This window comes from Carcharhinus amblyrhynchos, chromosome 17, assembly GCF_965287045.1.
Source record: "Carcharhinus amblyrhynchos chromosome 17, sCarAmb.v2.hapA, whole genome shotgun sequence".
Classification (NCBI taxonomy): domain Eukaryota; kingdom Metazoa; phylum Chordata; class Chondrichthyes; order Carcharhiniformes; family Carcharhinidae; genus Carcharhinus; species Carcharhinus amblyrhynchos.
The window spans coordinates 17,770,091-17,793,438 of record NC_137340.1 but is presented as its reverse complement, the minus strand read 5'-3'; the positions used below and the strand labels follow the sequence as shown (position 1 = coordinate 17,793,438).

General features: G+C 45.1%; 1 protein-coding gene across 1 annotated transcript in view; it reads right to left on the bottom strand.

Annotated features, from left to right (window-relative positions):
• The window catches only part of dntt (deoxynucleotidyltransferase, terminal), a 222,942-nt gene extending 201,308 nt beyond the window's left edge, over positions 1-21,634 (bottom strand). Inside the window, exons 1-2 of the mRNA XM_080205268.1 lie at positions 21,420-21,634; positions 5,668-5,842 (exon numbers count right to left, since the gene is read on the bottom strand). Coding sequence (XP_080061394.1) covers positions 5,668-5,842; positions 21,420-21,634 — 390 coding nt within the window. The remainder of the gene's footprint in view (positions 1-5,667; positions 5,843-21,419) is intronic.
• Positions 21,635-23,348: the final 1,714 nt, after the last annotated feature.

Sequence of the window (23,348 nt, the reverse complement as noted above, 5' to 3'; positions counted from 1 at the left end):
GGTTGAATGCCCTCCTCCTTTGCAGTAATCTTTCTATGATTCTATGGTTTCATAATTATTCAGCTGTCTGCCTCAGTGACAATCTACACGCATTCTAGAAAAACAGATAGCAGCGTAGATAAGAAAACTCGACTGTCAACCGCAGTAACTTTCCAGTTCTTTCAAATCTGCCAATCCTTCCCTGCTTCCAGACTTGATGAAATCCAAATCGAAGTGAACTAAATGAGGATGAAAGATCATTAGCTGGAAGAGTGGAAAGATTAGTCTGGTTGTTAAGACTTCTACAAGGGTGTGAGCTAAATAAAAACCACAAGAACTGCCAGCATGTAAGCCTGACTTCTGTGTCTGTGCCAGGATCAAAGAGGCAACTGCAGCTGCACCTCCGCTTTCAGCACTGTATTGATCTCAGACCCCCATATGCCAGCAGCAATGCTTCTCAGAGCACCTATTCTAAACTGCTCTCCCATCTGAATTATGGGGCGGATTCTCCAGGCCTTCCTGACAGTGAGATCTTCTGATCCTGCTATTGTTGACCCCCCCCCCCCCCCCCCCACCTCCCCCCCACTGCAGGGTCCCCGATGCGGCACAAGTGGGGAATGCAAATTGCCATCGACTTAGACTGGGCTGGAAGATCCCACCAGAGGCTGATGGCCGTCTGCCTCCACCGCGGCAAAGCCCACCAAAAGGAGACTGCAGAATTTGACCCATTGCCTTTTACGACTTGACAAATTGGCAACTTCAATCTTCATATGTACCAGACAATTCAAATTGGCAAAGGTAGCTTTGAGGCTGAGTTCAGAGGGTGTATTCGAGACCAGCTGGTGTCTGAAATTGAAAGCAGAGGACGGTTCCTTAAAGGCGAATGAGGAGGCCAGAAGTCAATTTGTTCACAAAGTGAGACATCTGAAATGAAGAGCTCCTAACTCTGCAATCTAACACCAGTGTCAGTAAGTGTCTCTTTATGCTCCTTCAAAGTACAAAGGAACCAGTTAACTGAAGGTCATCCCCTAAACCTGGTACTGTAATAAAAGCCTTAATGGAAAATGATCAAATGTCATTGTAGGTGGAGATGTTGATTCTGATCCCTGTGGCACCTATCAGTTGTGGACAGCTTCAGACAAACCAGTGGGCATCACATGCTCCCTCTCTAATGATAACTGGGCATGAGCCTCAGAAGAGGAGCATTCTCCCTCTACCACCCGGACACTAACACAGCCTTGGTTTTACCTCTTTACATGTGCACAAGGAATTATCTAATGAGTGCTCGCCGTCTGAGTATACATAACTTTAACTAATACAATTAACCATTTCTCTTTTACACTCTTTTTAAGCAAGGCTTAACGAATGATATTCACTAAAACCATTTTGAATCTCATCCAAAAAGAAGAAATGATTTTCCACATTCTTCATAAAGCATTTCATTACAAAGACTGACACATCTCGTGGACTGAAGGTCTGCTTCCTAGGGTTTAAAAGAAGTGTCAGTGGAGATGGTGGCTGCATCTTTCAAAATTCCACAGTTTCTGGAAAGTTCCCAGTAATTGGAAAACTATGAATTTAACACAAGACCACAAGATTTGGCAGAAGGGCAACGTTCCTGTTTAGCAAGAGAGGAGGGAGGCAGAAACCAAGAAATGATGGGCAAAGATTTATTCTCCCCAGCTGGCAGTCGCTGGCACCGGATGGGGGGGGTTGTTTAATTGCACTGGAAAGGCTTAAGTCTGAGGTGGGAAGGGTCAAGGATACGTGACATAAGGGCCTCATGCTGTCACCAAAAGTATTCAACCTGCATCTAGTGAAGGCCATGTCATGTGAACAATCCCCAGGGTGAGTGTCTCTGCATTGTAGTTGTCAGGGGGGTGCGGGGGGGGGGGTGGTGTGTGGTGCGGGGTGGTGGGTTGCACCCTTTCCTATTTGGGCAACCCATGCCCAACAGAGATACCCAGCAGGGAATGGGCCTCCCACAGGTGAAGATCCTTGACTGACCTAAATACTGATCCCCCTCTTTCCCTCTTCTGCCTGACTGGCCCTGGCAATTCTGCCTACTTTCACTCCAGGCTCCCCCTGCCCTATCCCACTAAACCCACAGAATCATCATGGCTAATTTCATAGAGTCCTACAGTGCAGAAGGAGGCCATTCGGCCCATCGAGGCTGCACTTACCACAATTCCACCTGGGCCCTAACCCCATAACCACGTACCCTAGCTAGTCCCCCTGACAACAAGGGAAAATTTAGTTTGGCCAATCCACCTAACCTGCACATCTTTGGACTTTGGGAGAAAACCGGAGCACCCGGGGGAAACCTACGCAGACACAGGGAGAACGTGCAAATTCCACACAGACAGTGACCCAAGGCTGGAATTGAACCCATGTCCCTGGCGCTGTGAGATAGCAGTGCTAACCACTGTGCTACTTTGCAGAGCTGCTCAGGTCAGAGTCTGACCTGCAGTGAACAATGAAATGGCTGAAAGCTGGTCAGATGAGCTGAAATTGGCTTCTGCCAAATATGGTTGAAGATACAGACACACTGACATCACGGTAATTGGAATGGTGCCAAGAATTTAAACGTCGGAGCGGAAGACAATCTAGACTGCGGTCAGGAAGGAGTGACCTTGTTGGTGACTGGAAGATATGTGAGAAGTCACCATTGGTTCGATCACCAAGCCCCAACACGCATATGCTAAGCAATAGGTCCTTACTGTTTTCTGTAGCTTGAACGTAAGATTTAGTAAGTCCAACCTCACACGTAAGTGGAAACAATACTTTCTGTCCATCACTATTCTTAGAGCTAGCGTCCAACCTCAGTGAGAGTGTTCTACAAGAGGACAACGAGATTCTGCTGAAGGATGTATATATGTCTGAATTAAATAGGAAAATATTTGGCAGGCGTAGTAGCTGCCAGCAACAGTGGAAGGAGGCTTCAGGCCTACACTTGGGTGGAGGGAAAATTCCTACCGGTGGCTATAGGAATTTGGCTGCCAACTTGTTTTGGCACCAGCAGGCATCTTTAACAAAGAGGCAGAGAGCTGGACACATTTTTCAGAGTACGCCAGTGCTTATCTGATGGCAATAATGGGGGCAGTGACCAGGTTGTACCCGTTTTCTTAAGTACCATGGAGAGCAAGGCCTTCATTGTCTTAAGAAGTTTGGCATAACTAGGGATCCAGTGAGGAGTCAGCAGTAAGATGGGGGAACAAATAGCGTACCAGGAATTAGAAGAGGTTTTAACCCTTCTGATTTTTCCTGGGTACCTATTCTGATAAGAGTTGGAAACATCCAAAGTCTTTGACTTAAAGTAGGAACATTAGAAGTTTGCAGACACAGGGTAATTGCCAAAAGGATTCTAAACTTCTTGGACAATTCCCAAGCAGTTCTTGCATCAGAATATGTGAGGGGTTCCCAGCACATTTTCACGGCTATCTCTGGGGTTTGACCCTTCTGGGAACAGAAGATCTGGGCCATTATATTGCAGGTGGGTGCCTTCAATGTCCCAGACTGAAAATGTTTCGGTAGTAACATTAATGACTGACTTAACTGAGTTTGGAGGGTAAGGCCAGCCAGACTGTGGTTTGGACGTGGGGACAGCACCTGATACTTTCTTGAATAAAACCTTTTTAAATTTGCCCTTACGAATGTAGTTGTTGCTGATATGAAGCATTGTTGAATGCATGTGATCTTCTGCTGGTTAGCTCATCAATTTTGCATCCATGAGGAGCTCGCTGAGTTTTGTGGCAGGATGGGCAGCAAGTCGCCCACCCCACCTCATTGGGCTGAAGGTCCTACCATCATATTTAAAAGGTACCCGGACAGATGTTCACCCATTGCAGACCAGGAGCTCCGTATTACTCCTCCCGGGTCCTTGCAGCCACAGTGCTGGAGAAGCTGGCAGATGTGAGCAATTACACCTCAGGATACATTAGGGTGCCTCCAGCATTGCCTTTTGCTCATGGTTGTTCACCAGGCTCTTGAACTTCTAGAGTCCCCACATCCTCTTGTTCCACCTGGTCCTGTGCCATCTAACAAAGCGTCCCTGTCTCCTCATCTGGATGAGAGCCATTACCAAGGCTAGGTTGCCTGCAGCCAGTCCCATCGAATAAATTGAAGTGGTACGTTTATTGAGTGCGCCCTTTACACATTTCCCCTCCATCTCAAAGCCAGAAGGCCAGTGCTAAGCCCCTTATTGCCTGCTGTTTAGACATAGCAACCCCATGCCACCCCTTCCAGGTAAAGGGCATCCTGGAGGACCAGAGATGGGTTTTCCTCCCTTCAGGCATGATTGCATATAGAGTCTGCTCTTTCACCAGGGTAATGAGAACCATATCTGGGAGGACAGAGGTTTGGAGACATGAGTTGGCTACCCTCACCAGCTGTGCCCCTTGGAGGGATCCAGCTCCTTCCCTCCCTCCCTTCATCCCTGCTTCAGACAGCAGCCAATGGGAAATGGCACAGAATGAACGGAGGCTCCACACCTCGCTGGGATCTTGATGTTGAGACTCATGAGTTAGAAACAAATCTGCTGCAATGGGGGCTTCACCACAGAGGAGAGAACACAACAGAGCTTGGTTGAAATCCAGTTGCCTTATCATTATTAAGGGTGGCCCTTTAGCCGGCCACTTGTGCTGGCTCTGATCTCCATCTACCTAAAAAGACCCTCCACCCAGTTTGGGGGATCTCACTGACCGGCTGACTGTGTGGTAAAAAAAATCAGATTAGAAAAATGGTGCCTGTCACTATTAAATTTTGCTGCATCGCCTCCACCTTTGACCAGGGCTCAATCAGCTTTCCCCCTAACCCTACCAGTATCATCATTTCTCTCCCCTCTGCCAACCTTTACCCTCCCCTCATTACCCTGTCACCATTCACCTCCACACACCTCCCCCCCTCCTCAGAGCCAACCATTCCAATGCCCACCCTGACCCCTCCCAAACCACCAGTCTAGTCCACCCCCTGTGTTGATGATCTTACTGTGCATCAGTTGCTTGGTGCTACAAAATCTTTAATTATATCAAGCCTGTCACATCGATATTATTTGCCTACATACTTTGGCCAGAATTTTACCTCCTTGCTCACCCCAGAATCGAGGTGAGCGAGGCTCACAGAATGGCTTTCTCCTTTGGCCTCAGGCTGGATGGTACGAGCCTTGGGTGGGCCAGGTGGTAAAATTGCACCATTTGTGTTGTTCTTTGTTACCAATGTCCTTGAAACTCCTTAATGGCTGGTTGAGAGTCTAACAGAAACTAGCTCCTCAAAATAAGATGTCAATTTTATCCAGTTGAAGGTTATGGGGGTGGGCTTTTCTGGCTGTTCCTGGCGGCAGGGTCTTCCAGCCCTGTTGATAGCGATCCCCACCGCCCCCCACCTCACCAAGAGTTCCCCGGCGGCAGAGGGTGTGAACAATGGGAAACCCCATTGATAGTGGCCGGATTGGAAGATCCTGCAGCCAGCTAATGGTGGGTCACCTTTGCCACTGCAAGGCATGCTGTGGAAATCCTGCCCATTGTGTAGCACATGTTTTATTGATGCAGCATGGTTAGTTGTCTTTAATCTTCTCTGTTACAGAAATACATTGACTTTCTGCCCTCAGAGTGCTGGCAAGCCTTATAGAGGAATCACACATGATGCTGCACATCACAAGTTCGCCAGTTAGATATGGGAAATAAAATTTACCTGCAGTTTATGCTGTTGTTCTATATTCACAGGCTTGCCTGCAGCCATGCTGTCCGTGAACCAGGAAATGTTGAGCACCTTAAGCTTGTCTGCATTTGACAGCTTCTGGCTTTGAATCCAGTCCCAAATTTCATTCCAAGAATTATTTTCTGTCACAACATGCGTGACAGAATCACTATCAAAAGGAAAGGGTGACAATTAGAATATTATCTTTTATTTGGTGATCTTCAGTGTGTGGCATTACAACATCCATGCAAGTTATTAATGTAATGCTTCAGAGTTAGAAGTACACTTTATTACTGGAGTGAAAGTAAGTGAAGCATCACAACTGCTAAAGATACTCCCCCAAAATCTGCACTCAACACACAAGTCATGATTTTAATTAAGGTGTATGCCGTATCGACAGAAGAATGATTGGGTAATGTTGCAATTTAATTCTCAGCAAAGCTCCAAAATATCAGCAATTGACTTTCTAAAAAGAATTATTCAAATGAAGTACGTGTACGCGGAATCAAATCAACTTGTTAGGGAACAAATTACTTGGGGAAATGCAGAAAAATGGAAAGGCGAGATTAAGGATGGTAAAACGTACTTTCTTGTAGATCGAGCTAAACTTGATGTGCACACCACAATTTAATTTTAGTCATTCAAACGCTATCAGACAGGAAACAGAAAAGAGGGTTTATTTTCAGCCTTCACTTGATTGTATATAACCCAAATTACAATTACTTCTGTAGACTATTCTTGCTTTCCATTTACATAATAATCATAGCTCATCTCCCCTCACATTTCTCACAGAAAGAAACAAAAGTCTCTGTTCCCATCCTTCCTGCCTCTCTTTCTTTCTCACACACTTTGTCTTCTTGTCATCACTCAATCTCTGCTCGTTTCAGAACTTTCTTTAATGTTCTTCACTCTCTCCTAACACTGTATTATACATTTCCACTACTAACCCCCATAAGTCAGTGTATTTTACTTGTTCCGTTGGTTTACTTTATTCCTTGTTTCCTCCGTCAATGTCTTTTTTTTTAAATCATAGAATAGAATCCCTACAGTACAGAAGGAGGCCACTCGGCCTGTCAAGACTGGAAAGACCACAATCCCACCCAGGCCCTATTCCCATAACCCCACACGTTTACCCTGCTAATCCCCCGATACTCGGGGCAATTTAGCATGGCCAATCAACATAACCCATGCATCTTTGGACTGTGGGAGGAAACTGGAGCACCCAGAGGAAACTCACGCAGACATGGGGAAAATGTGCAAGCTCCACACAAACCGTGACCCAAGTCAGAATTGAACCTGGCTCCCTGCCGCTGTGAGGCAGCTGCGCCAACCACTGTATCACTGTGTCCAGAGGTATGGAGAATGACATTGTGCATGTACGCTTACTACTCCTAAGCTGCAAATATTAGTGCTTCACACATGTTGATCCAAATCATCCGGGCTCTAGGTTGTAAGTAGATACACATCAGGACTCTGTGGACATCCTGATATACTTCAATGGGAATTGCCGGAGGAGTTTTAACTTCTAATCGGCAATTTCCCCTGCTCCCCAGGACTCTGAGTTAGGGTCGCAAACTTGGGACAGTTCCATGATATTTGGTTGGATAGTTACCCACAAAATGTTACACAGATTAAAACCTGGCCTAATACGCGGGTAATTCCACAACCAGTCCCTCACCACCTCCCCCCAACATAACTCAATTACTGTGCCCCTCCTGATGACTGATTCCCTCACAACTGACGGACTACCCCCATCCCTGCTCCCACAACGCCACCCCCTGCCCCCACACTTCTACACATGACCCAACCAGCCGGCTGAGTTTCCATTGAAGGGTTGTCTTGGCACGTCCTAACTGTAAGCCACATTGGAAACTTCCAGAAACTGACTAACTTGGAACACCAGGTGTATCAGGTGACCAGTGGCAGCCATCTTAAATCAGTGATTTCACTTATTTCTAAAATGTCCTTTAAAGAAGGTCAATATTTATTTGACCCATCAATGAAACAAAAGATTAAGATTCCACCTTCACGCGTCACATCATCAGAACGATAAATATACATGCACTTCTAATCCGCTCCTTGATTTCATTACATAAAAATTAAAATGAAGGATCTATCATGAGAAATGCATTTAATACTGGGATGATGTTACTAATCCATACTGACAGCAGTGAGTTTTGCCAGCTACAGGACCGTGGAAGTTTAGAAGTTCGCAGCACAGAAGGGGGCCTCTTGGCACATTGTGTCTGTGCCAGTGCTATAATGGAGAAGTCCTCATAAGGAAAATTAAATGTTGCATGCTTCTGATTTCTTTATGTGCACAGCTGGCAAGTAAGGCTCCCTGTTGACAGCACAATCTTGCAAAATCAGTCCTTCAATATCAAGTAAAAATTGGGCATGTCTATCTCTATAATTAAATACTCTGAGTCCCTAGTTTCACAGCATTTAAAGCCACCAGACTTGAAAACTGTCAAGGTGCCACATTGTTAAAGTGTTACAAATCCAGAAGGCAAAACAATGACCATTTTTTTTTCCGTTCAATTATCAGGTATCCAGTGAGCTAAATGTGAATGAATCACAAGCAGCAATGCACCAGTGAAGAACAAGTGATCATCAAAACACCTTTATTGTCAAAGCTCCCATTTACAAAACAACCAGAGCAGCTAATCAACAGCTTGTTCCGATCTCTTCAGCAGACATTTATTTTGAGGCAGCATGCAAACAAGGAGCAGGAGTAGGTGTGATGACTTCAGCCAGGCTAATGAGGTTGGCTTGCTAGAGTATGAACTGCCTGATGAGTCCTTAGCGTTCGCCTGCTCCGACGGAATTTCACATTGGCCCAAAACCTAAACTCCCATCCGCCTCCCCCTGGTCAGGTGATGCACAGTATGAGCCTCCTCATGGAAATGCTCTCTGTGCCTTTTGCTACCGCACTGAAATGTTTCCTGTGCGGGCTGCTGCTGCACACCTTCCACTACCGCGTCCTCAACTGTCGCCCGGATACACCTTGGTGGGCCTTGTTGCCACCAGGCAACAGAGGTCCCCAGTGGAGGTCCCTCTATGGAGCAATCTTCCCCAATTATCTTGGGGACTAGGGTGAATGGTGTTGCACGCAGCAGCACCATACAACTGTTGGTTCTTTCAGTTCACAAACTTGCCCCTTCTGTGGCCTTGTGGAGACCATGGACCATGTCTACTTTTTGTACTTTAAATTGCACTCCCTTTTTGTTTACCTGAAACACCTTTTACTGATGTTTTGTTTGCACTTCAGTCCCACGCTTCTGATCTACGGGCATCTGGTGTGGGGAGGGGCGGGTCGGGATGGTGACCTCCTCGTGAACCTGCTCCTGGGCTGGCGAGGCGCGCCATCAATAGGTTCAGGCAGCGGGCGATTGACGGGGCTGTCCATCCTGACTGTCTGCCCCTCTACCGCGGCTACATTCACAGCCCTGGAGAGGGAGCATGCGGTGTCCATGGGCATAGTTAACACCTTCTATGCCTGTTGGGCACTGCAGGGGCTGGGGTGTATTATAGATCCTGATAATCACCTTTTGATTTAATGTTTTAAGTTTCCTTTCGACTTTGTGTTTTGTTTGTGCTGTTCCCCCTTTTCCCATGGCTAATCCATCTAACCCACCCATCTTGGGACACTGAGGGACAATTTAACATGGCCAATCCGCGTAGCCTGCACCCCTTCTTTCCATTATCAATTCTCCAAACTGAATTTCTACAGGATCAATGCTCACTTTGTTGACTCACTTCCTTTTAAAATACTTAGAAAAACTCTTGCTATTCATTTTTATATTCCTGGCCAGCTTTCTCTCCTTATTAATCTTTTTAGACATACTTTGCTGTTTGTGATATTCTGTGTTTGACCTGCCTTCTGTCTTTGCACAATTATGTCTCTTTTCTTTACTCAGGATACTATCTTTAACCTGTCTAGTTAACCACTGATGTACATTTTCTTACTCGTTGGAATGTACCTATTTTGTATATTGTGAAATACCACCTTAAATGTTTGCCATTGCCTCTCTCTTGACCTATTCCTTAACCTAATTTGCCGATTCACTTTACCAACTCAGCTTTCATGCTCTCATAATTACCAGTAATTAGGTTTAAAAACATTGAGAGAAATTCTTTATTTTCAAGACTAAGTGCAATGACGAGTAGTTCTGGCAGCGCCAATCCCAATGACCAGAATAGCGGGATAGGACGCCAGATTCGGAACCTCATTCATTATACTCAGGCGAGTTCCCATCCAAATCACCTGGGTGCGGATTCATCCGCCCACAGTCAGCTGACCCCAGTGCCATACTTATGTACCAGTCCAGCACACTCCCATCACTCTCTCCAACCCACCTGTCCTCACCAGTTCGTGCAGGATGTCAGCAACCCTGAGGAAAATTGTGAGCAATCTCATAAAGAAGGCAGCACCAGCTTTCATCCAATGCCAGTGCCCTCAGGGCCTTTAATCAAGGAAACCGGGCTCACTGGTAATTGCTCTACCCAAGGGATGATCAAGACGAGGTAGTTGCCCAGGAGGTCAGCATGGTTGCTCTGATGAAGGGTCACCCAGACTCGAAACGTTAGCCCTGCTCTCTCTCCACTGATGCTGTCAGACCTGCTGAGATTTTCCAGCATTTCTCCTGCGTTTTTGCATCAGATTCCACCATCCGCAATATTTTGCCTTTAGCCTATCTGTCATGCTGCTCACACTCCGAACTCTGTCCCCTCTGGGTAGGATGCACCAACACAGGAGACCAGCATTTCACCCAAGCTCGAGAGCTGCTCCATCCCCTCTGATCACAAGTCTTTCTTGCACACAACATACAAGAGTGAGCCCAGGCCAGTAGGGGAATGGCACAGAGATCATCACTCTCATCGAGCTGGAGGAGGCTGCTGCAGAGCTCGTTGGCACGGACAGGAATCATTCCTATGGCAATGCAGAACTGTGCCTCCAGCTGTCAGCTCACAGGCAGAGATACAAAGGCAGGCAAGGGAGCATTGGGCAGAGTTTCGAGAGTCTCTCAACAGATTAGAGCACACGATGAAGGGATTTGAGGAAATACGATTTCACCCAGAGGGTGCTGATAATCCTGAACTCACTGCCTGGAAAAGAAGATAGAGGCAGGAACCCTCATGACATTTAGGAAGCTTTTTGATGAGCACTTGAAAAGCAAATTAATGCAAATGTAATTCAGTGGGAAGACTAACCCGCCACTGGGGTAAATTCAACGTGACTTTATCCTGGCAGGTTCCCAAGTTTTTGGCTCCAGCTAGATTCTCTGCTCCTGACCTCTATCAAAGCCATGGCGGGATTAAAGAATTCCACCCATATGCTGGAATTTTACCTGCCTGAGGCTCAGAAGATCCCACTTGAGGCCAACGGAGAATGCCATTCTGCGAACCTCGCCTGCCCCCATTTTTTGGGCGGGCAATGCGGTAAAACTCTGGCCATAGTCTCCAACCCACTCCTCTCTCCCTCAATCTGAATACAAAATTCTATCATGTCACAGTCACCAGTATGTACAGGTACCTTCATTATGAGATCAATAATTATCCCATCTCATTGCACAGTACCATAAGACATAGCAGCACAGTTAGGCCACGTGGCCCATCGAGTCTGCTTTGTCATTCAATCATGGCTGATACCAATTCTTAGACAGACTGCTCACTGGTTGGTTGTGAACATGCTGCTCCAAGAAACTATCCCAAAAACATACAATGAACTCCTTATCCAGGCTACCTTTGCCCATCTGGCTTTTCCAGTCTCTATGCAGATTAAAAATATCCCATGATTATCATTGTGTTATTCCGAAAATCTCCAATTATTTCTTTCTTTATGCTCCATTCTATCATATGGATCCTATTAAGAGGCTTGTACACAACTCCTACAAGTGGCTTCTTGCCTTTACTGTTTCTTATCATTACCCAAATCATTTCTTGAATTCTTGAACTTGGGTCATCCCTCTTTATTAAGTAACTACCATCATTAACTAACAGAGTTATCCTACCACCTTTCCCTTTTTCCTGATCTTCCTAAATATCCTGCACCCTTCAATATTCAGATCCCAATCCATGTTGCCCTGCAGCTATGTCTATCAAATCCTACTTTTTTATTTCTATGTGTGCTCTCAGTTCATCTGTTTTGTTTTGTTTATGTTCCCCAGTACTGGTGCCAATGCAACACAAACTGGAACCTACTTCTTCCAATCTTTGAGCCATGCATTTGTCTTTCTCTAATCTGATCTGTCCTATGCCAATTTGTATGTGGCTCAGGTAATAGAGTCATACAACATAGAACAGTGCAGCACAGTACAGGCTCTTCAGTCCTTGATGTTGTGCCGAGCTTTGTCCGAAACCAAGATCAAGCTATCCCACTCCCTATCGTTTTGGAGTGCTCTACGTGCCTATCCAATAACCACTTGAAAGTTCCTAAAGTGTCTGACTCCACTATCACAGCAGGCAGTGCATTCTACACCCCAAATACTTTCTGAGTAAGAACATAAGAACATAAGAAATAGGAGCAGGAGTAGGCCATCTAGCCCTTCGAGCCTGCCCCGCCATTCAATAAGATCATGGCTGATCTGTTGTGGCTCAGTTCCACTTTCCCGCCCTCTCCCCATAACCCTTAATCCCCTCTCTTATCAAAAACCCATCAACCCGTGTCTTAAAAATATTTAGCGAGGCAGCCTCCACCACTTCAACGGGCAGAGAATTCCAGAGATTCACCACCCTTTGAGTGAAGAAGTTCCTCCTCAACTCCGTTCTAAACCGCCTCCCCTTTATCTTGAGGCTGTGCCCCCTAGTCCTACTGTCTTTTTTGAGCGGGAAGAGTCTCTCCACCTCTATCCTATCCATCCCATTCATCATCTTATACATCTCAATGAGATCTCCCCTCATTCTTCTAAACTCTAACGAGTACAAGCCTAGTTTATTCAGCCTCTCCTCATAGCTCAATCCCCTCAACTCCGGTATCAGCCTAGTAAACCTCCTCTGCACTCCCTCCAGGGCCAAAATATCCTTGCGTAGGTGCGGCGCCCAAAACTGCACACAGTACTCCAGCTGCGGCCTCACCAATGCCCTATACAGCTGCAGCAAGACCTCCCTACTTTTATATTCAATCCCCCTCGCTATGAAGGCCAGCATCCCATTCGCCTTCCTGACCACCTGCTGCACCTGCAAGCTGGGTTTTTGCGACTCACGCACAAGGACCCTGAGGTCCCTCTGCACTGTCGCCTGCTGCAGTTTTTCGCCACGTAAGTAATAGTCCTTCCTACCATTCTTCCTACCAAAGTGGACCACCTCACACTTGCCAACATTAAATTCCATTTGCCATTTCCTGGCCCATTCGCCCAGCCTACCTAAATCCTTCTGCAGACTCTCCACACCCTCCGCACAATTTGCCTTTCCCCCAATCTTGGTGTCATCAGCAAATTTCGACACCCTGCACTCGGTTCCCTCCTCCAGATCATCTATATAAATGGTAAATAGCTGAGGCCCCAGCACCGACCCCTGGGGCACCCCACTAGTCACCAACCGCCAATCCGAATAGCACCCATTGACCCCCACTCTCTGCCTCCTATTTGACAACCAATCCTCTATCCACGCTAACACCCTACCCCCAACTCCATGTCCCCTGACCTTCTGCAATAACCTCTTGTGAGGTACCTTATCAAACGCCTTCTGAAAATCCAGAAAGACCACATCCACCGGCTCTCCTCTATCCACTGCCCTAGACACATCCTCATAGAACTCCAGTAAATTTGTCAGACACGACTTCCCTTTAATGAAACCGTGTTGCGTCCGCCCTATCAAGCAATTCCCTTCAAGATGCCTCGCAATTTCCTCCTTAATGACGGATTCTAACATTTTACCTACCACAGACGTTAAACTAACCGGCCTATAATTCCCCGCCTTTTGCCTGGCACCCTTCTTAAACAACGGCGTAACATTAGCCGTTTTCCAATCTTCCGGCACTTCCCCGGAATCCAGCGACGTCTGGAAAATAACCACCAAGGCATCCACTATAACCTCCGCCATTTCTTTCAGAACCCTCGGATGCATTCCATCCGGTCCTGGGGACTTGTCCACAATCAGCCCCCTCCAGTCTGTCGAGCACCACCTCTCTAGTAACAGTAATGTCATCGAGACCCTCCAGTCCTACTACCTTTCCATCTCTAACATCCGGCAAATTATTCACGTCTTCCTCCATGAAGACAGAAACAAAAAAGTTATTCAAGACCTTAGCCATATCCCCATCCCCTACCACTAGCTCCCCTTTCTCATCCTCTAAAGGACCAACGTTCACCCTAGCCAGCCTCTTCCTTTTTATATATTTATAAAAACTCTTGCTATCCTTTTTTATATTAAGTGCTAGCCCAGCCTCATAGCTTCTCCTACCCTCCTTTATCAACTTCTTTGTCAATCTTTGTTGACATTTAAACCTTTCCCAATCCTCTTCTCGCCCACTGCTCTTAGCTACTCTAAATTCCTCCGCTTTTAATTTAACACTTACCTCGGACATCCCCCTATATCTCCCACCATGAATCTTATAGTTATGCCCCCTAGTAACAGCTACATCCACCTGAGGAAATAATCTCTGAACATCCACTCTATCTATTCCCCTCATCATCTTATAAACCTCTATTAAGTTGCCTCTCATCCTCCTCATCTCTAAAGAGAAAAGCCCCAACTGCAGCAGGCGACGGTGCAGAGGGACCTCGGGGTCCTTGTGCATGAGTCGCAAAAACCCAGCTTGCAGGTGCAGCAGGTGGTCAGGAAGGCGAATGGGATGCTGGCCTTCATAGCGAGGGGGATTGAATATAAAAGTAGGGAGGTCTTGCTGCAGCTGTATAGGGCATTGGTGAGGCCGCAGCTGGAGTACTGTGTGCAGTTTTGGGCGCCGCACCTGCGCAAAGATATTTTGGTCTTGGAGGGAGTGCAGAGGAGGTTTACTAGGCTGATACCGGAGTTGAGGGGATTGAGCTATGAGGAGAGGCTGAATAAACTGGGCTTGTACTCGTTAGAGTTTAGAAGAATGAGGGGAGATCTCATTGAGACGTATAAGATGATGAATGGGATGGATAGGATAGAGGTGGAGAGACTCTTCCCGCTCAAAAAAGACAGGAGGACTAGGGGGCACAGCCTCAAGATAAAGGGGAGGCGGTTTAGAACGGAGTTGAGGAGGAACTTCTTCACTCAAAGGGTGGTGAATCTCTGGAATTCTCTGCCCGTTGAAGTGGTGGAGGCTGCCTCGCTAAATATTTTTAAGACGCGGGTTGATGGGTTTTTGATAAGAGAGGGGATTAAGGGTTATGGGGAGAAAGCGGGAAAGTGGAACTGAGCAGCGACAGATCAGCCATGATCTTATTGAATGGCGGGGCAGGCTTGAAGGGCTAGATGGCCTACTCCTGCTCCTATTTCTTATGTTCTAATGTCCTTCAACCTTTCCTCATAAGACCTACCCTCCAAACCAGGCAGCATTCTGGTAAATCTCCTCTGCACTCTCTCCAATGCTTCCACATCCTTCTTCTAGTGAGGTGACCAGACTGCACACAATATTCCAAATGCGGTTTCACCAAGATCCTGTACAGTTGCAGCATAACCTCACGGCTCTTAAACTTAAACCTCCTTGTTAAGAAATGCTAAAACACTATTGACCTTCTTCACGGCTCTATCCACTTGAGTGGCAACCTTCAGAGATCTGTGGATATGAACCCCAAGATCTCTCTGTTTCTCCACATTCCTCAGAAACCTGCCATTGACCCTGTAATCCACATTCAAATTTGTCCTACCAAAATGAATCACCTCTCCGTTATCAGGGTTAAACTCCATCTGCCATTTTTCAGCCCAGCTCTGCATCTTATCAATGTCTCTTTGCAGCCTACAACAGCCCTCCACTTCATCCACTACTCCACCAATCTTGTGTCTTCAGTAAATTTACTGACCCACCCTTCAGCCCCTTCCTCCAAGTCATTGATAAAAATCACAAATAGCAAAGGACCCGGCACTGAACCCTGTGGTACACTGCTGGTAACTGGTCTCCAGTCTGAAAATTTTCCATCCACCATCACCCTCTGTCTTCTATGAGATAGCCAGTTACTTATCCAATCGGCCAAATTTCTCTCTTTCCCAAACCTCCTTACTTTCTTCATGAGCCTACCATGGGGAACCTTATCAAACGCCTTATTAAAATCCATGTATATGACATCGACTGCTCTACCTTCATCTACACACTTAGTTACCTCCTCAAAAAATTCAATCAAATTTGTGAGGCACGACTTACCCTTCACAAATCCATGCTGATTATCCTGGATTAAGCTGCACCTTTCCAAATGGTCATAAATCCTATCCCTGAGGACCTTTTCCATTAACTTACTGACCATTAAACCTTTTTCCTCTGCTGTCCTAAGCAAATGTCCCGAACCCTGGCACCCGGGCAGACGACACAGCCATCTAGACTCACGCTGTTTGCTGCAGTGAATGGTGTCTCCCTGTAACTATACTATTCCCTATTACAACTGTATCCCTTTTTTGCTCTCCCCGTTTGAAAGCCTTCCTATACCAAGGTGCCATGGTCAGTTAGGTCATCCATCCTGCAGCTCCACTCCCATCCAAACAAGCTGAAAAAGCCTCCAATCTACTGGACAATTGTAAAGGCTGAGATTCCTGTACTCCTGTCTCTCTTTCAGATTTGAAACGTTAGTTCTGTTCTCTAGCGACAGATGCTGAGATTTTCCAGCATTTTCTGTTTTTGTCTCTTATTTGCCTCACTCGCAGTCACGCAGTCTCCTGTCCCCAATCACTGACCAAATTAAAAGACCTTGTCTTAAGAGGTGTGACTGCCTCCTGGTACAAGGAATGAGGGTAACCTTTTCCCCCTCTCCCTGATGCATCACAGTGTCTGTAGTTCAGCCTTCAGTTCATAAATTCCGAACCAGAGCTGCTTGAAATTCAGACACTTATGGCAGACACATTCGTCCTGGATGACATTGGGATCCAGTAGCTTCCATATACTGCACTTCTTACACATAACTTGTCCTGCCAGAACTATGTCCTAGTTAACTATTCAATTATCTTATTGAATTATATAGTTTAAAAACAGCTATCTAATACCACTCACTGATTTCTGTCATGAAGTCAATTTTTTAATCCAATTGGACACTGATACTTCTATTCCATGAGCCCTAATTTTGTTAATCAGCTTTTATGTGGTAATGTGTCAAAAGGTTTCTTAATGTCCATATAAACCACATCCATCACATTCCCTTCAACCCCCTCCGTTACTTCATCAAACAACTCAGTTGGATTAGTCAAATACCTTTTACAACCCATGCTGACTCTCCTTAATTAACAAACCTCTCCAAATCCCACTGAATTTTTCTCCAACTATTCCCTACTGTTGATATTAAACTAACCAAAATGCCATTTCTAGGCCTGTCCTTGAATTATTTCTTGAATAAGGATATCACGTTTGCCTCTCTTCAATCCTGTGTCATATCCCCTACTTCCGGGGAGATTGGAAAATTATGAAAAGTCCTTCCATTATCTCCACCTCAACTTCCTTTAGCAACCTGGGACGTAAGTCATCCAAAACCAGGTGACCTATCTACACTTAGCATAGCCAGTTGTTCGCTCTCAATTTTCACTCGATCCATTGCTTCCACTATCTCCACTCCTACCAACGCCTGGTTAGATTCCTCTTCCTTAGAAAGCACAGATAGAATGTGCTCTTTAAATGTTCTGGCATGCCCCACCTCACGCCTTCCTGGTTTCTAACCAGACCCATTCCAACTCTGACTCTGGTTACGAATTACACGCCAGTAGAAGAGTTTTGGGTTTCCTTTTCTGTTGACTGTTATTCTATTCTCACATTCACTCCTTCCCAGTTTTAATTTCCTCTTCACTTACCACCCCAACCTATTGTATTTCACACGGTTCTCACCTGAAGAATTCACCTGACATGCTTCACACACTCTGTTTTTTTGTCCCCATCTCCCTCGTCATCCGAGGACCCCTGCTTTTGGCTCCTGTGTCTTTCTCCTTGCTGGAATGTACCAGGCGTGTATCTGAAGGATCTCTTCCAAATCAATCAGTCTTTGGTTATGCGCCATCTGTCATCTTCTTGCCCATTCACCTTACCAGCCAATATTCCTTTGCAGCCTATTTACTTCCTCCTCTTTTTCTTACTTTCCTACCCAGCTTTGTGTTAGATACCTTGGATATCCTGCACTCAGTCCCCCCACCAGAGTCATTGGTAATCGATTGTAAATGGCTGATCTTTATGACCCTCCACCAGTTAGTACCTGCTTCCAGAAAATGTTTTGTTCATTGCTGCTCGATCGATGTTGCAGATGTGGAAATAAAGGTTATTCTGGTGAGATTGTGTGAGAAATAATAGAACTGAAGATCCAGATGTGAGTTCATTGGGTGGTACATTTTGGACCCTTGAATGAATGTGGTATTTTGAATGACATTGAATATCCATTGAAACCATGAGACTTGGATAAACATTAATGCAACATATATTTACAGAATGGAACAGTCAAAACAATGAGTTAACATCTGTGTCATCAGTGTGCATTGAAAGCTGTTTACTTTCTCCTACCCTGCTGCTACACTAGGCATGATAAGGAAATGCCAGCATTGGACTGGGGTAAACACAGTAAGAAGTCTCACAACATCAGGTTAAAGTCCAACAGGTTCATTTGGTAGTAAAAGCCACTAGCCTTCGGATGTTAAGTTCTGCTCCTTAACAAAACTCCCACTTACCTGATGAAGGAGCAGCGCTGTGAAGGCTAGTGGCTTTTGCTACCAAATAAACCTGTTAGGCTTTAACCTGGTGTTGTGAGACTTCTTGCTATGTCTCAGTACAGCCCCGACATCCACAGCAGAGGTGGAAGCAGCCTGCTATAACCTATTGTCTGAGATGACTTTGGTGGGCATCTTCTGATGGGACATAGCCTTGTGGGCCCAATCTGCTAAGGGTCTCCTGAGCCAGTGCAGGTGCACCCTTCTCGCCCTGACCTGCTAGAGTCACTGGTATAGGGGGAACTGAAGAGGCAGGGCAACTTGGGCTGTCCTGGATGAATGCATTCAAGGTGCCTGGCTGTCACTCCACCTTCCATGGGTGCCCGATAGCCCCTCTGTGGCTCCTTGAGGAGAAAGGGCACTTGAAGGGAGGTCACCTTCTCCCCTAGCCATTGCTGAAACACACCCATGGTTAGAGTGACGATGTGCAGGTTTGAGCACAATTCCAACAGAAACTGTGTGAAGTTTGTACATTCTCCCAAAATCTGCGTGGGTTTTCCCTGGGTGCTCCAGTTTCCCCCTATAGTCCAAAGATGTGTGGGTTAGGTGGATTGACCACGCTAAATTGCTCCTTAGTGTCTAAAGATCTGTAGGTTAGGGGAATTGATGTGGAGATGCCGGCATTAGACTGGGGTAAACACAGTAAGAAGTCTCACAACACCAGGTTAAAGTCCAACAGGTTTATTTGGTAGCAAATAAACCTGCTGGACTTTAACTTAGTGTTGTGAGACTTCTTACTGTGGTCAAAGGAATTAGCAAGATAAATGTGTGGTGTTATGGGAATAGGGCACAGGGTTTGGCCTGGTTAAGATGTTGGAGAGTCAGTACAGACTCGATGGGCCGAATGGACTCTTTCTGCACTGCATTGATTCTATGATTGTTCTGCATTCTGTTTTCTGTCTCTTAACCAATCCACAATCCATGCTAATATATTACCCCATTCTCGGGAGCCATGCTGTTTTAATGCAGCAGGATTAGTAATGGTGGGCAGAACCAATGCCAGGTGCCAAAGGTGAAGATATTGCATCCTGCCACCACTAAGCCTTCTGGGCGTTCCAAATGAATAAACTATCATTTTTTTTAAAATTGAAGTAACAGTCATAATGTTTAGTCCCCACACATTCTAAAAGTCATAAAATGAAGCAAGTAATTACATAAAGGGCTTTTTAAATTTCAATTTGTTTGATTACCTTGATGCCAGGTGGCAACATTTACAGTAAGAAAAATAATTCTTTCAGTTTGAAATAATACTTCATGTGTAAAATTACAGTTTGAAATTTCATAGCGCTTCTTCCTGTGGTTTTATTTGGAGAAAAATAATTTACAATTATTAAGCCCCTATCTTCCTGTCACATACACTGTAACTATACCACTGGGGATTTTGACATCTGGCCTGATCCATCATTTCTCCGTTACATTTCATGTCTGTGGTTGTATTTGGCACAAAATACAGCATTGTGGCAACATTCTAAACGGTATTAAAAAACAAGAAAAAGACATCAAATAACTGTAAGCGTTTCTTTCATGGATGGAAAACCAAAGCATGCCAGCTTAGCTGGCATCGCACTAACTGATCTACTGGTCATACCCACCATGTTTGGGATGATTAAATTTTTAATTACTTTCTGCAGGGCTAAGTCAAATCCAACTGACACTCTTTTGTACATTTTCATTCATGCATCCAAGTGTAATAACTTCTTGGAAGTAAATCTATAGATAGTTAATTTTCCAGAATGAATTATAATAACTCGCCTTTGAAAAGAGGGGAGATACCCGAGAGCTAATGATGCCCTAATCTAATCAAAGGATTCGCAATCTCGTGAGCAAAATGGTACTTGTTGTGCTTCGCATTTACAGAAAGACCTTAGAAAACTACTTGCATGTAGGAGAAAAGGCCTTTGTTTTTGGTCATAAAGGAATCCGCATATCATCATCAATAGAACCATAGAAATGTTGCATGTAATACAAAAGATGGCCATTTGGCCCATCTTGTCCATGCCAGCCCGAGGACTTGCAGATGGCCTTTGTATTCCCACCTTGTTACGCCTGGCCTCTAGCCCTATAGTTTGCAGCACTTCAGTGCAGATCCAGGTACTTTTTAAAAGAGTTTAGGGTCTCTGCCTCCACCACCAACTCGGACAGCGAATTCCAGAAACCCGCTACCCTCTGAAAAAGTTCTCCCTCATGTCCTGTCTATACTTTCTGCCACTTATCTTGAATCTATGCTCCCTGTTCTAGAATTCGCCACCAAGGGAAACAATTATATCCAGTCCTATCTGCTGGGTTTTCTTGAAGAATTTAGAAAAAAACATTGTTAACATCATTATATTCTTTGGTTTCTTTACTATCTATAGAACTAGGGCAAGGAATCATCCACAAAGCCACAATTAACAAAATTTTAAACTCCAGTCTTGCTTAGCCAGATACAAATTGCTTCCAGCTGTACATTGAGATAGGTTTTCAGAATGTCAACTGACAAAAAGTTGCAATTTGTAGAAATACAGCTGATTTTTTTTTTCTTGCGTTACCTGCTTCTATCCTCTCACATCATCTCAGGCAAACACATCAAAAATATTATAGCTAAGTTAGTAAGTACAGCAAACAGAGTGAAGAATGAGTGTAGGGCTGAACAGTGGCAGTGGTTAGCACTGCTGTCTCACAGCGCCAGGGACTCGGGTTCAATTCCTGGCTTCGGTCACTGTCTGTGTGGAGTCTGCACATTCTCCCCTGTGGGTTTCCTCCGTATTCCAATTTCCTCTCACAGTCCGAAAGATGTACTGGTTAGGTGCATTGGCCATGCTAAATTCTCCCTCAATGTACCCAAACAGGCGCCAGAGTGTGGCGAAGAGGGGACTTTCTCAATAACTTTATTGCAGTGTTAATGTAAGCCCACTTGTGACAATAATAAGTAATTTTTTTTAAAAAAGATATACCTCAAAATGTCATCGACTCTGAATCCTTTCTTACGTGCTAAGTCCATCAGAAACGTCCTTCTGCTTGATCCCATTTTTCTTTCCACAATAAATATGATCAGATCTTGAAATCTGACTTCATGTTTACTGTGAGAGTTGCAGACTTCTGCCACTTTCTTCTGTCTTTTCCTTTTCGGTATGATTCCCATTGCTCCCAGTTTTTCTGCTGAACTCATTGTTTGGGCTTGCTTTTTGTTCAGTGTTACACTCTCTGCCCTCAAGTGCACTCTGTCACCTGCACTTTCACTGCATTCAGTTAAATGTCTCTCAGTGATGTCACCCCCCGCTTGATTTCTCACCAAAGACTATAAACCAATTAAAGAATGGGGTCACAGAATTTCTGCACAAGCACCAAACTTGTTTTATTTTAATTCTTTGGGGTGTGCAATAGCATTGCCCCACAACCATACAAAAGGAGCAAAGCCCTTATATTGATGTGCTCTTCATTCAATACCTTTTTCATACAAACATTTATATAATCCTGTTTCATATGTTGCAGAACAAGGTGTGATGGCAAAACAACAAAAAATCAATTTGTCTCAACTTTCCTCCCTCTCACTCTTGAAGATAGTTTACTCCAAATTTCTTTCAACAACCTTCATTATTTGTTATCAAAAGTAGGCTGACATTAACACCGCAATGACGTTACTGTGAAAATAGGGCTACATTTTGATTATCCATGCGCTTACCTCCATCTCATCTGAAACATGATGCGGGCATTGTGACTGGGGTGGGCACGGTAAGAAGTTTCACAACACCAGGTTAAAATCCAACAGGTTTACTTGGAATCAGGTGCTCCTCCTGATGAAGGGACAGCGCTCCGAAAGCTGGTGTTGTGAGACTTCTTATTCTTCTGAAACATTGTTGGGGGTTTTGTTAACGGTATGTTGTTCCGAATGTCCGATCCAGAAATGTGCACCATTTCTGCTTTCTTCCCTTTTCCCAATCGGCAAAGTTCAAAGTAATAGTGACGTACCAGAAGTGGGGAGCTGCTATGGTTGCAAAAGTTGCCATCAGTTTACAATGCAGCAGCTAAGACTGGGCTATACAAGACACTCCTGGTCAAACAGGGTAGTTTTAAATCATGGCCAAAACCTTTCTACCCAACCCCATTGCCATTAACATAAAACTTGAGAGCACAAACCCTGCTCGCAGCAAGTGTGATTGGAGCTGTTTATTCTCTGGGCACTGCTGCCTTACAGCGCCAGGGACCCAGGTTCAATTTCATTCTTAGGTGACTATCCGTGTGGAGTTTATATGTTCTCCCCATGTCTGTGTGGGATTCCTTGGGTTGTCCGCCTTCCTCCCACAGTCCAAAGATGTGTGGGTTAGGTTGATTGGCCAAAGTAAATTGACCCTTAGTGTCAGGAAGATTGGCAGAATAAGTACATTGGGGTGACAGGGATAGGGCCTTTGTGGGGTTGTTGTCAGTGCAGGTTCAATGGGCCAAATGACTCCTTCTGCACTATTCTATGATTCTAAAGGTATTTCTCAAACTTCAAATTTGCTTACAAATATTGCAAATTCCATCGGTTTCGCCTTTATTCACATGTGCTCCATTGTTATTTGTTGAGGCTAGTTTAGTGGGAGCTCAATGTACTGACATGCCTCATGGGTGGCAAGCATTGATGGTTACAGGGGAGTTAAGGACATCTCTTTCATTGTGGAAGAAACAACATTTTTTTTTTGTGCAGTCTTTATTGAACGTCCCTGCTAGTGTCCAGTGCACAGTTATGAGTTTGTGGAATGGACTACCCCAGAGCGTTGTGGATACTGGGACATTGGGCCCGATTTTACCATTGCGTCACACCCGTTTTTGGGCGCGAAAACATGGTAAATTCGGATGTGAGACCATTAATGTGATCCGCACCCACGTCCGCGCAGATGCCC